At 50.7% G+C, this 15525-nt stretch overlaps 1 protein-coding gene across 1 annotated transcript in view; it reads right to left on the bottom strand.

The window, feature by feature from the left end:
- Positions 1 to 515: 515 nt before the first annotated feature.
- The window catches only part of LOC112859710 (focal adhesion kinase 1), a 197950-nt gene continuing 182940 nt past the window's right edge, over positions 516 to 15525 (bottom strand). Inside the window, exons 15-19 of the mRNA XM_086695343.1 lie at positions 12407 to 12463; positions 10945 to 10965; positions 9748 to 9845; positions 4199 to 4283; positions 516 to 626 (exon numbers count right to left, since the gene is read on the bottom strand). Of these exons, the coding sequence (XP_086551469.1) occupies positions 553 to 626; positions 4199 to 4283; positions 9748 to 9845; positions 10945 to 10965; positions 12407 to 12463 (335 nt within the window). The 3' untranslated portion in view covers positions 516 to 552. The remainder of the gene's footprint in view (positions 627 to 4198; positions 4284 to 9747; positions 9846 to 10944; positions 10966 to 12406; positions 12464 to 15525) is intronic.

The raw sequence follows: 15525 nt of genomic DNA, 5'->3' as shown, positions 1-15525 counted from the left end.
AAACGCCTGTGAACGATTTTGCTGACGCCATCTGTTTCAGTGCTGGGTAACAAAGTCCCAGGAAACAAACTGAGGGCTTTCTCTTGCATTCAAAGAAGGGACCCAGATGAGAAGCAGAAATTCCACCGAACGCCAGCAGATGTCACTCGTGACCCTTCGGGGGGGTCCCAGGAAGCCCCAGGACAGTGACTGGTTTAGGTCCACATGCTTACTGCTCTAGGGCACTTACAAGCTCTCAACAGTATTTGCTTCCCGAAGGCAAGCAAAGGTTTCAGGCTTCACATGAGGAAAGCCCTCCGGATGTGACTATGGCTCCTCCCTCGGCCAGGACAAGGGCAGCGCGACGTTGCGATACTGCCCGCCTACGGGAGGCCGGTGGCACGCGGGATCGCAGGGCACACCGAGTACCTCTTCCTCCCCCCCCCCCCCCCCCGTGGAGGTCTCTCTGCTCCCACCTCCCACCCCTGCCCCCGCCGCAGGGCAGCTCACCAGCTTTAGCCTGGATCTTACCTGTGCACAAATCTTTTGCTCTCCAGATACGCCAGAGCTGTGCTAAGCTGATAGGCATACAGGATCAAAGACGCGAGATCCAAACTGTACTTCCTCACTTGCAGAAACGACCTCAGCTTTGGGAACAGTGACCGAGATGAAAAAGAATTAGTGACCGAGAACAGAAATCAAGAGCTGAAGAGCTATGTTCAACAACGGTGCCCAATCACACACACACTTGTAGAAGAATGGCTTCAATTCTTCTAAAATAAGGTGTAACGAATCAGCCATATGGCTCAGAAATTATGGTTCATCATTTTTTATTTGAAATCCTATTTTAAGATTGGAATCTTTGGGGTGCCTGGGTGGCTCAGTCGGTTAAGCATCTGATTCTTAATTTCAGCTCAGGTCATGATCTCATGGTTTGTGGGATCGAGCCCTATGTCTAGCTCCTTGCTGATGGCATGGAGCCTCTTGGGATTCTCCCTCTCTCTCTCTCTCTCTCCCTCTCTCTCTCCACCCCTCCCCTGCTTGCTCACTCTCTCTCAAAAAAAAAAAAAAAAGCTTAAAAAAAATACTGAAATCTTCATGATTGTAGACAGTTTTTTTTAATGTTTATTTTTGAGAGAGAGAGAGAAAGAGATAGCACAAGCAGGGGAGGGGCAGAGAGAGAGGGGAACAGAGGATCTGAAGCAGGCTCCGCGCTAACAGCAGAGAACCCAATGTGGGGCTTGAACTCACAAACCATGAGATCATGACCTGAGCCAGAGTTGGACACTTAACCAACTGAGCCACACAGGCACTCTCTCTTTTTTTTTTTAAACGTTTATTTGTTTTTGAGAGAGAGAGAAAGAGGGAGTGTGCATACGAGTAGGGGAGGGGCAGAGACAGAGAGACAGAGAGAGAGACAGGGTCCAAGGCAGGCTCTGAACGGACAGCAGAAAGCCCAACGCAGGGCTTGAACTCACAAACCGTGAGATCATGATGTGGGCCAAAGCCGGACGCTTAACCAACTGAGCCACCCAGACACCCCACACATTTCTGGAAAAAAATACAGAAAGATTCTGCAAGGCAATGAATAAAATCGCAGTGTGAAATACTGCTCGATAACAATAGTTGGAGGACACACAGAACTAGATACCGAGCGAGCCCGGCACGTAGCCTGGCCGATGCACCTGCGGCCCCACACCTTGCTGTGTCCCAGGCCAGACCTGAGGAGAAGGTGATGAGGAGGAAGGGGAGCCAGGTGCAGTTCTCCTACCCACCCTCCAGGAAGTTCTGGCTGCAGAGGGTGCTGGGCAGTCATGCCACTGGTCCTTATTACTACTGTCATAATCAATTCAGCTAAAGGCCACCGTGGCAAAGGAAGGCAGATGAATTTAACTCTAACTCTACAGAATCAATGCATAAAGGAGAAAGATTTAGTGACAGTTTAAGCCGGAAAAATTAGCAAATTCTCCAAAAGCAAAACCAGAAAGATATCGTGAACAAAATACATATGTCAGAACTGTTTCCTTTGGAAAGGCAGGGCAGAGGACGAAGAGATCCCGTGGAGGCCTTAGTTATTTCATCCAGCAAACTAGGTTATCAAGTACAGAGGGGAGCCACCAGGCAGGCCCTCCTGGGGGAGGGAGGCTGACGCGGTCACGAAGAGGAGGAAGAATCCAGACTGCTCTCTGACATCTGGGCCCCGGAACCCCTAACCGCCATGAAAAGCAACACTGCGCTCGGTGCTCTTTAAAAGACAAGGGGCGCGTACAGTGCTTCGGAAGGCGGAAGTACCGACTGTCAGCACCGGAAGGTCAAGGGTCGGCATCTGGAAAACGGGGCTGTGTTCATCCCCACGCAGGCAGGCTACAGAGCGGCCTGGAGGCGGGAACAAGTCTGATTCAGCAGCCTGGGGCTGGCCTCTGACACGCTTCCAGGGGATGGTGACACACTAAGTGGAGAGTTTCTGTGTTTGGGAGAAAGTCAAATAAGGAGATCTGTCTATGTGTGTTCCTCCCATTCTCAACAGAAACCGTGACTAACCGCAGTCGGTCGGAGAGACACCATGAAATGAGTTCTCAGAGGAACAAGGAGCTGCAGGTTCACGTAAATGCAGCGCTAAGGCACCACAACTGCACGAAGACTGGCTCTTCCATCGTCAAACCCCTGGGCTGGCACGAGGCAGCAGCACCAGAGAGGAAGGAGGGACCACCCGGTCCCCACTGCTGCCAGTGCTGAGTTAGGGCATCACCTGGGGGTTCACCGATGAAGATGTTCTATGCCCCGAACCCAAAGGACGAGGGCATCCGTAACGTACTCCCCTCTTCTACACAAAGGACACCAAACAGCCAGCGCAGGCTGGGCGAGTCCCAATCACGGGACTGCTATTTAATCACAGTGACGGCAGGCCGGCAGACGGGCCGGGTCTGAGGGCCAGGTTACCTCTCCAAGCGTGCACAGCTCCATGATTATCCAGACGGGGTTCTCCGTGATGACACCGACCAGCTTCACGATGTGGGGGTGGTCAAACTGGCGCATCGTTACTAGGGAGAGACAGGTGTCCAAGGTCACTCTTCTGGTAGAGCGTTAGGTAAGGGGGCTGCTGTGCCCTGGGTTTTCTTGGCCTAGGTGCTCTGCAGAAACAAGCGAGCTGAGACAGGCTTTGTCTCGTACTTAAGACACAGGAACAGGATTAAAGACAGACTTAGACTTTTTTCTGATGAAAGTTACAGTATGATTTTGAGGAGTTATAACGTATTGACGAAGTCAGTGTGATTTACTCTATGACTTATTAATCTATTGGACTGTCAGGTGGCAAATATTTACTGAAATGGAAGGTAGAAGGCCTTCAATCGATGTACATGTAATGAAGGACACACGGAGCCATTCACATGACCAATGTCTACTGAGCGCCTTTCACAGCGGGGCGCTGTGTCTGAGCAGTGAGCAGAGCAGACACGGCCCGAGTCCCCATGGAGCTTAGAGCCTAGAGAAACGGAATAATAATTTTTAGGCAATGTTTACCTAGTTACAAATACTGAGGAAGGTGAGAGTGTGGTCCTGTGACACAGCCTCCTGAGGGGAAACTATTTTCATCACGCGGTCAGATGAGACGGGACAAGCCACCGGAGGGTAGGAAGGGCATCCCAGCCTGAAGGCAGCTGGGAAGAGCCAGACAGGTGCAGACGGACAGGACAAGCTACTAGCTCTCCATGAGTCTGTACTCTGCAGAGAACACCCACCCACGCGAGACCCTCCCAGCAATTTCATCCCTGGACATGTGAACAGAGAGCTGAGGGGTGGGCACTGTAGCAGGAGCAGGGCCCTGGCCATGGTCCCGGCTCTTTGCCCAGTCGGTGAGCTCCCTCAGGGTGGGGACCGCGTCTGTCCTGCTCACCCCCAACTCTAGGGTCTGGTGGCTCCTGGGCTGGACTCATTTCTACATCTGCCCAATTCCAGGGCCAGGATGCTGAATGGCGCAGGTACCAAAGGACACAGGGACAGTAAATCTGTCGACCTTTACACCCAAACATCAGGGCTTACCTGGACGATGTGGAGACAGGCGCCTCTACAGATACAGGTAGTAATTTGCAAGGCAAGACAGTAAATGCAGTTGTCACATAGAAGTCAGAATATTCTTTTTCTTACTTCTTAGAGATGGCTTGTATTTTACACAGAGAAAACGTCAAATGGAGCTCCACAGAAATTTCTAGAAACTTACAGGCTTCTTGAAGGAATTTCTCTCGCACGCTGTCCGAAGTACAGTTTTTACATGTTTTAATTGCGACCGCCAAAGCCGGATTCTCCTGCGTCAGGGAAATTTCAGAATCACACACATGCAAAAAGAGGTTCTCTACATGAATCAACGGGCACGTTCACGAAGAGCTGTTTGTTCTGCAACTATGTGGACTGTGGACCAGGCAGGATCAGAACTGAAAACCTCAGGAGAAGAACACTTCAAATACTCAGCAAGACCCCAGAAGAAACGGACACGGTGTTAAAATGCTGGAGGTCATTCGTTCGTTGTCCCACGAACACTTTCTGCTGCGTGCCAGGCAGCCTTCCAGGCGCTCAGGACGCACCCTGGGCTAAAGGCAGCAGCGTTCCCTGCTCTACTCAGGCTTCCGTTCCGGCAAAGAGCAGACAACGCACACAAGGAGTGAGGTCATCACAGAGCATGTTCGCGCGAACAGTGGCGTGGACCAGGAAGGAGCGTGTCAGGATGTGCGAGGCAGAGACAAGGGCGAGAAAATGGAAGGAGGGAGGGAGGGACTGGCGGGCGGGCACAGCCAGGGTCACAGTGCTGCGGCTAGGGCAGTGGTGGGGGCAGGGCCGAGGCGGTGCGCTGGGACAGGCAGCCCGAGCGGGGCCCTCTGGACCAAAAGAAAGGCGCCCCGGGGAGAGCAGTGCCATGGCTGACCTCTGGCTGAGAAGGAGCACCTGCTCCGGGAGCTGATGGGGGTGGGGGGAGGCGCAGTGGTGGGGTGGCGGCTGGGGCAAGTGTGGGCAGTGCAGGTGACGCAGGGTGAGGTGCGATGCTGGTAAGGAGACTTCAGGTGTTTGGTGAGAGGAAGGGAAGCAGCAGTTCGAGCAGGACCAGGACGTGAGGGGCGTGAGGTGGCGGGGAGATAGCGTGGCACCCAGGGCAGCGGCAGGAGGATCCGGCAGAGTTCAGGGTCGGATCCGCAGGAGATCCTCGCGGGCTGGGGCACGAGCACAGCACCCGGCCGCCCAGCAGTGGGAGGTGAGGGAGAGGGGGAGACCCAAGGCAGACTCAGAGGGGGAGCACCAAGCGGAGAGAAACCCAGAAGGCGTGTCGCTCTGCCTGCCAAAGAAGCTGATATCTTCTCGAACGAATTCAAAAGACAGAGCTTGAACAAGACAAATGAGGCCATTCCAAGCCTCAATGGAATACCATGGATGGTTTTCATTTACTTCGTTATACTTTATTTTTAGAGAGAGAAAGCATGAGAGAGAGAGAGAGAGAGAGAGAGAGAGAAGGAGGGAGGGAGAGGGAGAGAGAATCCCAAGCAGGCTCCAGGCTCAGTGCAAAGCCTGACTCAGGGCTCGATCCTGCGGGACTGTGAGATCGTGACCTGGGCTGAAATCAAGAGTCAGACGCTCAACCGACCGAGCCGCCCAGGTGCCCCCGTGGATGGTTTTAATTAGCAACTGAAGGGCTTATCCTACCCTGGGCTTCACACTGTCCTTGGCAGAACCACATACTGTTCATGCTGGATATTTTCCTAAGGTACCTCACATTCTGTCAAGTAGGCAGAAGAGGTGAGGACAGGAGGGGAGAAAGCAGCAGGGACAGCCCGGTGAACGGACGAAGGTTTAAGAAGCACTGCCTCAGGTCTCTGCCATGGCTGCCGTGCCCCGACTCCTACCCTGCCTCGGGGTCCCGTCCTCGCCAGAGGATCTGCAGAGGGGACGAGGTCACACAGGCCGAGAGACGGCAGCTCCGGAGTGAAGAGAGGAGGCCTCGGGGGGGGGGGGGGGGGGCTGCTGTATTGGACCCCTCCTTTCCCCCCCCCCCCGGGGGGGTGGCCAGATGCAGGCGCCCTCACACAGGAGCGAGGAGCACTTAGCCATGAGATCCCAGACGGGGGCCGCACAGTCTCGCAGTCTTTAGTTTTCTCGACAGGCTTTGGGCATTTCTGTCCTTTTTGTACATCATCTCACTGAGCCTACAGGCGATCTATGAGGTAGCCTGACAAGGTACACAAGGGTCCGGGCCACCCATTCTACAGACGACCGGGTCGGCAGAGGCTGACAGGTTTCGCGGTTTGCCCGCGATCACCCTGCTGGAAGTGGCCTGCCCCTTCTGCAACAGGGCTTTATCTCAGGAGTGACCGGGGCAGCGTGTGCATGTGACAGGCGACAGGGAGTGGCAGCGGCTGTGTCACAGACTTAGCTCTGAAATGGTGGCCACGCTAGATTCTGAGTGCTGACGACACCTCAATCTGCCAAGCTACGGGAGCGTGACTCGCTGTCCCCATAGACGCCAGCCTCAGGCAGGAAAGACTGGCACAGGGGGAGAGTGGAAGGCAGGACACCACTTCCTGTCTTGTCAGTGTTGGGAAATCCCAGGGCGCAATCCACGGCCAGCCCGATGAGAAGCAGCCTCACTGAGCCCCAAGTCCCACCTCCATGCCGACCTCCTAATTCCTCTCTGTAGCCCTCACTTTGCCTTTCAGCTCAGACCCACATATCCAACCCACCTGTGCCCTGTCTTGACGAGGATGCTGTGAAGTTATTTCAAACTTGAACTGAGCAAAACAAACCTCCTGATATCCCACTGTGGTGGTTAACTGCATGTGTCCACTGGCCTGGGCCACGGGGTGCCCAGAGATTATTTGGTCAGACATTATTCAGAGTGTTTCTGAATGGATTTGACATGTAAATTGATAGACTGAGTGAAGCAGGTTGCGCTCCCTAATGTGGTGGGCCTCGTCTGATCAGCTGAAGGCCTGAACAGAACACAAAGCCGGTCTCCTGAACAAGAGGAAATTCCTCCTGCCAAATCGCTTTGCGCTGGGACATTATTCTTCCTTGACCCTCTGGACTACAACCACACTGGCTATGTTGGGTCTCGGGCCTTCAGATGCAGCCTGGCAGGAAGAAGCCATCAGCTCTCCTGGGTCTCCAGCAGGCCACCTGAAGATCTGAGGGGACGTCAGTCAGCTTCCATAATCACGTGAGCCAATCCCTAACAGATCTCGTTTGAAAGCACCCACACCCGCCTGCTTCTGTCTCCCCGGGGAACCCTTACTAACGCGCCCACTATCCAACGTGCTTCCCTCTTAGCCTTCTCCGCCTCACTCAACAAGCGGAATTCATACCGATGCTCAAGCAGCCACTCTGGATTCCTCAGTTTCCCTCATCTCCCACAGGTCCAACAATCCGGAAGTGAGACACGCCCTCCCTGTCCACAGCGTGTGTCTGGAACTTTCCCTGCTAGTGCCTGTTATGGCGAGGCTCATGCACTCCCTCCCCAAGTGCCTTCCTAACAGCAAGCCCAGAGACCTAACAGAGACTGTAATTCAACTGTAATTCTTTCGGGTCAAGAAGCCTCACCTGCCTTTTATCTCAGTTGGGTAGAGCCAGTCTAAAAGTTAGTAGGCCTTTTGAGTAAATTTGGACCCAGGGCTCTCTGTACTGCTTTTTGGTTCAAAGAACAGAGGTAAGAGAATCAGGAAGATAATAACAGATATAGTAAAACAAAAAACAAACAAACAAACAAAAAAACAACTGGACGAAAAGTTAGCAGCTAAAAATACATAATAAATGACAGAATTACGTGTAAGAACAAGGTAGAGACTTTCAAAGCTGAAATGTAAAAAAAAAAAAATGGAATCTCTGATTTGTTTAGTGACGCGGTGGCAATTGTCTGCTGCTCCTGTGACCCAAAGAAAACAAAACAAGAAAACCCTTTCAGCTCTAGAAAACCTGACAGGTATGGAACTACTGAGAAAACACCATTTGCAGCTTCCAAAGCAGGGGTAACATAAAACGTCAATCGTCTGTGTTACCACAGATCTTCCCTGACCTGAGATGCAGTTACGTCCCAATACACCCATCGTAAGTTGAACATACCCTGAGTCAAAACGCACGTAAATACCTAACCTACCAAATATCACAGCTGGGCCACACCTGCCTTATGTGTGCTCACAAACACTCACAATGGCCTATAGTTGGGCAAAACCAGTGGACACAGAGCATTATTTTATTTACTTTTTGAGAGAGAGAGAAAACGCGAGAGCACGCACACGGTGGGGAGGGGCAGAGGGATAGAGGCAGCAGATCCCAAGCAAGGCTCCACGTCCAGCACGGAGCTCGATCCCACCACCCTGGCATCATGACCCAAGCCAAAATCAAGAGTTGGATGCTCGACTGCCTGAGCCACCCAGGCGCCCCCTACAAAGCGTATTTCACACCGAAGTGTTGCTATCCCTGTAATTCACTAAATCCTCTACTGAGAGTGACAGGATCGCTGCGTGGCTGCGGAACGGCCGTCAGTGCGTCCGCTGTGGGCTGACTGGAAGCTGTGGCCGCCACCCTGCAGGGGAAGAGGACGCACATATCCCTGGCCTGGGGAAAGATCCGAATTCAAAATTCTAAGTGTGATTTCTACTGCATGAAGATCGCTTTTGCAACATCGTGAGATCAAGAAAGAGTAAGTCGAACCACTGTAAGCTGGGGACGGTCTGTGATCCCTTATTTGTGTCATCTGCGTACACCCGTTATTCCAGCTAAAAAAAGTTCCTTGAGTGAGTTCCTGCTGGTGTCTCACGACTGCCGATCTAACCGGCACACATACCATGACCGGTGTCGGCAGGGCTGCAGAGGGACGGCCATTCTCACGCACCGCTGCCAGGAGTGGAGGGAAGGGGCGTGGCCTCTTCGGAGACAGCTCCGGGTCAAAGGGAGGAACAGACACCACGTGACCCCGTGACCCGGCAATTCCACTCTCTGCCATCTACGCGAGAGAACCGAGAACTAACTACTCACACGCAGACCTGTGCGGTGCCCGTCACAGAGGCGTCATTCCTCACAGCCAAGAAGCGGTCACAGCCCAAATTCCCGTCAGCTGGAGAACGGACAAACACAAACGGTCTACCCACACAATCGAATGTTGCCTGGCAAAAAAGGACACTAAGTACCGCTTCACGCTCGAGTGTGGATGACCCTTGAGAACATGCTAACTAAAAGAACCGATCACGAAAGGCCACATGTCGCACGAGTCCGTGTACGTGAAGCATCCAGAAGAGGCAAATCTAGAGAACAGGGAGACGACTGGCTGCCAGGGGCCGGGGGAGGGTGGGACGGGAGTAACTGCTAGCGGGTGAGGCTTCTTTCTGGGGTAAAGAAGGTGCTGGAAAATGCACCGTGCTGTCGTTTGTACAACTCTATCAATATACTAAGAAACCACTGAACTGTATGTTTTTAAAAAGTACGTTTTATAGTATGTGATTTATACCTCAATAAAGCTATTAGTAAAGTCATAATCTGTTCCACCCAATGGAACACTCCTTGTGGGATCTGTTCCTGATGAGAGAGGCTGAAAGATCAAAATGAACAAAAGACAGACCCAGCCCTCTAGGAGCTAAGGGTGCCATTTCTCTGCTCCCGAACACTCCGAGCAGGTTGACGTGTGTGACGGGCTCTGTGAAAGACCTCTGCAAAGGAGAGCCGGGGACTCGAGAAGACAAAGAAGAGGCGACAGTCAAAAGCAGCGCGTTTTTCTGGTCGCCAGGGAGGACTTACTGGACTCATGTAGACGCCTTGGTGGACGTCCCCAAACTGGCCTTCCCCGATGCACCGTCCAAGCTCGATTCTTTCTCTTTGAATCTCGTAGTCCCTGGCTGCAAAGCACGATCCGTACGTCAAAAATCAGGTAGGTGCGGTATTCCAAATGCAGACACTACACTCAACGCATTTCCTTATCATCCACGAGTACAACTCTTACTGGTGGCACATCACTCTATGAAAATGCTTTAAACAGAGTGGAACTCTCTTAAACAGTATTGTGAAAGGAGTTACACAAACTGTTAACGGCATTGGTTGAACCACAAAACGATGTGAGTTCTATTAAAGGCAGATTTTTTTCATGTTTTTAATTCGATTTAGTTTGTATCTGTCTGATCGTTTTCTAAATAGTTTTTCCAAGTAGTAAATTATACGCTTAAGAAATCAATGCTATTAGTTTAGGTATTAATATACGAAAGTCTAAAAAACACAGTTATTTAAAGCAATTATTTTACAAATAACTGAAGTCTGAAAATACGGAGACAACGGGAAAACTGTGTCACGAGTAACTCTGTTTTAAAAGTTTAAGAGTTTTCCACTTTCTTACGATCCTATCTATATTATTCATGGAGCTAAAGAGTTTAAAGAGGCCATTTCTAAAAACTAATTTCAAAATTAGGTGACTTGGAATCAAGGTTGAACATACTGCATTACAAATGATGAGTGTTTTATATTTTTGAGAGCATTTGTCTCAAATCAACATATTAATTTCTTGCGATTTATACCAAACTGACTGTTTAGCAGGCCGTTGAGGCACATGGAAATAAAATAGCCACTAGCAACCTAGACCATGAATTCTAATCCAATTAACTGCTGCGGATTTTGATTTTCTCCGGCCAGGAAACCTGTCTGCACGATCCACGCTGCACGGACTCCATTAGTGAAGTCGCCAATGGAATAAAACAACAGCCAAATGTTTCAAAACTCTTCCTGGTTTACCAAATGAGAAGCCGTACAGAAAATCCGACTCAAATTTGAGGTGGTTCTTTTCCTCTTTAAAATCACTTTAGCTGGTAGTTCCATTGGTTTAATAGCACGGATAAACCAATGACAAGTGGTTTAAGGATAAAAGTTAACTGCGAACTGAAACGTCCCACACCACTCCGCAGGCTGCAATTGCAAGCAAATGCAGTTATTTTAAAGGAATCGTGTTACCTTCGTCTATTCCATAGCTTTCTGTATTGCAATTAAGGGAGAAAAAAATTGAAGACCTTGCTTAGAAATAACTGATAGCAATCAGGTTAACAACAACAAACTCCGAGAGTACGTTTCAATATTTACTGTGTGAAATATTTTAACCACAAACACCAGTAGGAAAAAGACTAGACATAAGCAAAACCTAAATCTCCTCAAATTAACTCGATGTGATGGACACAACGCTTTCCAGTTTCCATCTCCTAATTCCTACACAGTAACATCTTCGTGGGGTTTGGATAAACGTCAGCCACATTGGACACGTACTACTCAACACCGGATAATAAACGTCCAAGTGCAAATTTGGATTCTCTGTGGAAACGTACAAAATTTAAGTGTAAATTTAAACATTTTCTGTGGTGCCGGCGCACACAAGTCAGAATGCACACAAGTAAGCTTCCACTCTTCCCTCTGTTTTGGACCACTCTCTAACACAAGGAACCCTTGTGAGGGATTTGGGGGCACCCAGGACAATGCAGGCCTGATGCTGGTAATGCCTCTTTCATGTGTATAGTTCATGGAAATCAGAGCATCTTTTACAATAGTTACACAACAGGGTAAATAAAGTGCCTGAAACATTTATTTTACAAATACGTGTGGCTCTATGGAAATCAGGACATCCAATGCTGAATTTTTTTAATTAAAAAAAAATTTTTTTTTAAGTAAACTCTGTGCCACACGTGGGGCTCGAACCCGTGACTAACATCAAGAGTTGCATCCTCTACTGACTGAGCCAGTAAACTTTTTTTTTCTCATGTGAAGGCAATTTCAAGTGTGTCTCCAATTCAAGGTCTGGGACTCTATCTTCCAACACGAGACCTGGGGCTTCCGGATTCTCTTCAATCAAGAAGCAGCACAAAACAGAGAGAAGAAGCTGGTGTTTCTAGGCTGCAGGAAAGTCGTAACTGAAGCCCCCCCCCCCACCCCCCCCCCACCCCCGCCCAAGCTGTGCGGACTGGAAGCAATGGATGAGGGAAGCTCTTTGTACCTGGTCAGTCAAGGGCAGCAAGCAACAGAGTTTCAAAGGGGAAATGCAACTAACTGAATATGCAAGTTGAAAAAACTGAATATAGAAACGTGTATAGATATGTAACTTTAAATAATATAATATTCCACAGAGAGGAGATTCTATAATCAATAAAGGCTGTATTATGATAGAGCCACGAGACGAGATTCCAAAAAACCTGTAACTAAGCTGACCTACTATAGATATTTTAGCTTTAGGCTCCTGACCTCAGACTGGTCAAATACAAAATAGGTTTCTAAAGACTGAAAAGAATATTTCTGTTATGCACACTCAATGTGAGGTATTAAAGACAGTTCTAAAAGAAACCAGTAAATATCTACAACTTTTGAACGGAAGATACTTAAAAGTTAAGTATCTGTCAAATCTGAACAAGAACAAAATCCAAAGCCTACTTACTTGAGGGCATGGTGTAGGTATCTTCTTCGTCTATAATCTCAGCATAGTCATCGGTTTCTGCAGGGAAGGAAACGGACACGTTGGAAGATGTGAACTATTTGACCTCCCGGCCTTTAACATAATTTGAAAAGGCAAAACGATCTGCCTAAGTCCCCTGTTATGCCGACACATTCCTAAAACACGATTACTCGATTTTTGCTCACACATGAGTCATTTATGGAAATAAAAGTGACGTCATGGTGCAATCTGTTATAACACACAGACTTGTTTCTCAGGGAGCAAACAGAGCTCGCACAGAGAGCCCTTGCGAATGACAGAAAGATGTGGAGCAACTATGCGCACGATCTGAGGCCGCCCATCTGCACTGACTGCACAGCTCTCTCTCATCTACACCAAAGGCACGTTTGGGCCCCACTGCTGTCTCCCGGGATTTCTCCAAACAAGATGAGTATCTCAAAAACAGGGAACCTGACATCATTCAATAATTAGACTCTACAGCATGAGCTCAATGCTCTCCTTTAGAAGGCAAAAATGGCGGCCTGACGTTTGAGGACACGGGTCATGCATTTCATCTGTTCAGGGTGGAAGAAACGCAGGAATTTCTCTCTTGTCGCTTTTCACTCAGATATTTGAAGACTACGCATTAACGTCAAAAAGGGTAAAACATCTAAGAGAAAGAATGAAATGAGAAGAAAGAGCGTATTAAAATGAGTTCTTTTCTGAGGTGATGTCAAGGCGTTTCCGTGTTTCCACTCACTCCTCTTGGTAACACGGTGACTTAGAAATCCGATGCCACGTCAATGGGGGGAAGCTCATTTGGAGAAAACCCTCACCTGAGTAACACGTACGCGGACTTAAGCCTTGTCTGTTTTCTCCTTCTGTCAAGAGGGAAACCTTTAGCTGCTCCAGGCAGAAGGACTGCCACTGCCGGGCCAGGAAAGGAGGGCCGCACTTCCTCGCTGGTCTCTTAAGGGAGCTCTTCCAGGAGAGAACCTGACCAGGCACCACCTCTGGCCCCAGAGAAACTACGAGCTGAAAGCTCTTTCCTTCATGCCATCACTACTTCACTCAGACGCTAAAATTACAGGAAAGAGAGAATGTATATAGTCTACGTTCTTCGGGACGTCAGTTGTTCCACGCTGCCATGGTAATGACGGAGCCCAAAGCTAAGAGTACCTGGAAGAATCTATTTCTTGGCTGAGCTGGCAGAACAAAGTCCACAGATCAGTTCTCCTTGAAGCATCTAGTAAATGCGAACCACTGCTACGTCCCGTGTGAAAGCAGGGTGGGTGATGTGTATCACTCTTACGTGTCGTAAGTAACACCACTTCAGGATTACTCTACCCAGACCTCACGTTCCTTAATTTCTCTGCCTCTCCCTCTTACCCTGTTCTCGGTGACTGGCATGTCCTCGGCCCACAGCTTTGCTTCTGTGTGAGCTGGCTTAATGAAGGACGCTGAAATGCCCTCTGGGCACAGAAGGGAGTGACCAGGCACTTTAAGAAAAAGGACCGAGCGGAGGGGGCTCTGCACTAACAGCTAGGACAGCTGAGGCAACACGTCACACGCGTGCCATTTGCGGATCCGTCTTCTCCCTTTACTCCAAAGTTTGCCCAGCTCGACTGCATGCCCTCCCCTCAGAAAGCTGAGGCAGGGTTTCCACAAACAGGCGCTACCCTCACTCCTCCTTCTCTACGAAGCACACGCCTTTAGAGGCGACCCTGGGCAGCAGGATCCCGGCGGGGACAGCTGCCGGGCGCCCGGCCTCCACACGCCTTCCTCCGCCGCCCTGTCCCCAGAGCGCTCCGGCAGTCCTTGCGCTTGGCTCCGGGCTCCACGAGGGGACGTCATGGATCAATCACCACCACGGGCACGGAGTCCTTATGTGGCTGTGGGGACACCGCCCGCCTGACGGAGAAGGGCACGGCGCGCGGTGACGTCACAGCAGGCCTCCGACCCAGCACTCAGCACGGGGCTGGGGCTCGCGTTGGCTCGGCCAACTCTGGTTTCGGCCCAAGTGTCACCAAGCCAGAGACCCTGCCTCAAACGAACCTGCCCCCTACCCCCCTCACTCTTAACCATGCTGCCCGGTTTACTTTCCTCAGCATCTATCAGGATCAACGATCTGGCAGTCCTCTGGTCCCCTGTCAACTGTCTGTCCCCCTCCAGACGGAGAGCCCAGGGGAGCGGAGCCCAGGTGTGTGTTTGACCGCTGTATTTTCGGCATCTGGCACGGTGCCCGGCACGGAGAAGGGGCCGGGCGTATACAGGCCGGGCACAGAGGGGTGGTGAGGGGGCCTCAGGTGGTGAGGGGACCACACGCCCCGCAGAGCTGGGGCAAAGGAGCTATGTGGCCGGTGCAAGGCTGCAGACCGTGGGGGGTGGCGCTGGTGCCCGGCTTGCCGATCCTGCAGGGGCAGCTCGCCTGGCTGTGCCCTAGCTGTGCCCTCGCGTGTAGAGTGGGGACATGTCCACCGGCAGGGTCGTCAGGAGAACGAGCCACGTAGAGGCGTGTCACAAAATGGGAGCCCCTTGGGATGCTTCTTCGGAGGGCTCTGTGGAAGGGGCCTGGCAGCTGGGGGGTGCCTGCCTGCTGAGACTCCCGGTCGGCCTTCCCGGTGGGACTATAGAGGCTTCTGGGACTGCCTCTCTTTATAAAAGTCTCACTGGAGATTCCAACCTCTGAGACAATCTGAGGCCATAAAAATAAAATGGCCAGTGTACAAAACTGATGTGGGAAAAATCAAGTTGCAGATCCTTTAATGAATTCACAAAACCACGAGTAAGAGCCTATAATTTTTTCCTCTCGATGCTCTGTGGATTCTATGTGAAACCCGGGGGCTATCAGAGCGATCTGGGCGTCACTCAGGACGGCGCCTGTGCGCTGTGGTGTAAGGGAAGACGTTACTGCAGTGTCTGTGTCCTCCACGAGGCGGTTCCTGTGGAGCAGAGTCGACACCGTTGAAGGCGCACAGGCCTACAAGACTCTGCTTGTGGCCGTCCACACAGCAGCCTTCAGCCGTGACGCTGGGCATACTTCTCCAGGAACGCTTGACATGGATCCAGCTCTCTGTTTCGTTTCTGGTCTTAAGATTGTGGGATAATATGATACCGATATG

The sequence above is a fragment of the Puma concolor genome, chromosome F2 (assembly GCF_028749965.1).
Source record: "Puma concolor isolate L17-30 chromosome F2, mPumCon1.1.hap2, whole genome shotgun sequence".
In the NCBI taxonomy this organism is placed as follows: Eukaryota; Metazoa; Chordata; class Mammalia; order Carnivora; family Felidae; genus Puma; species Puma concolor.
This window is presented reverse-complemented; position numbering and strand designations above follow the sequence as displayed.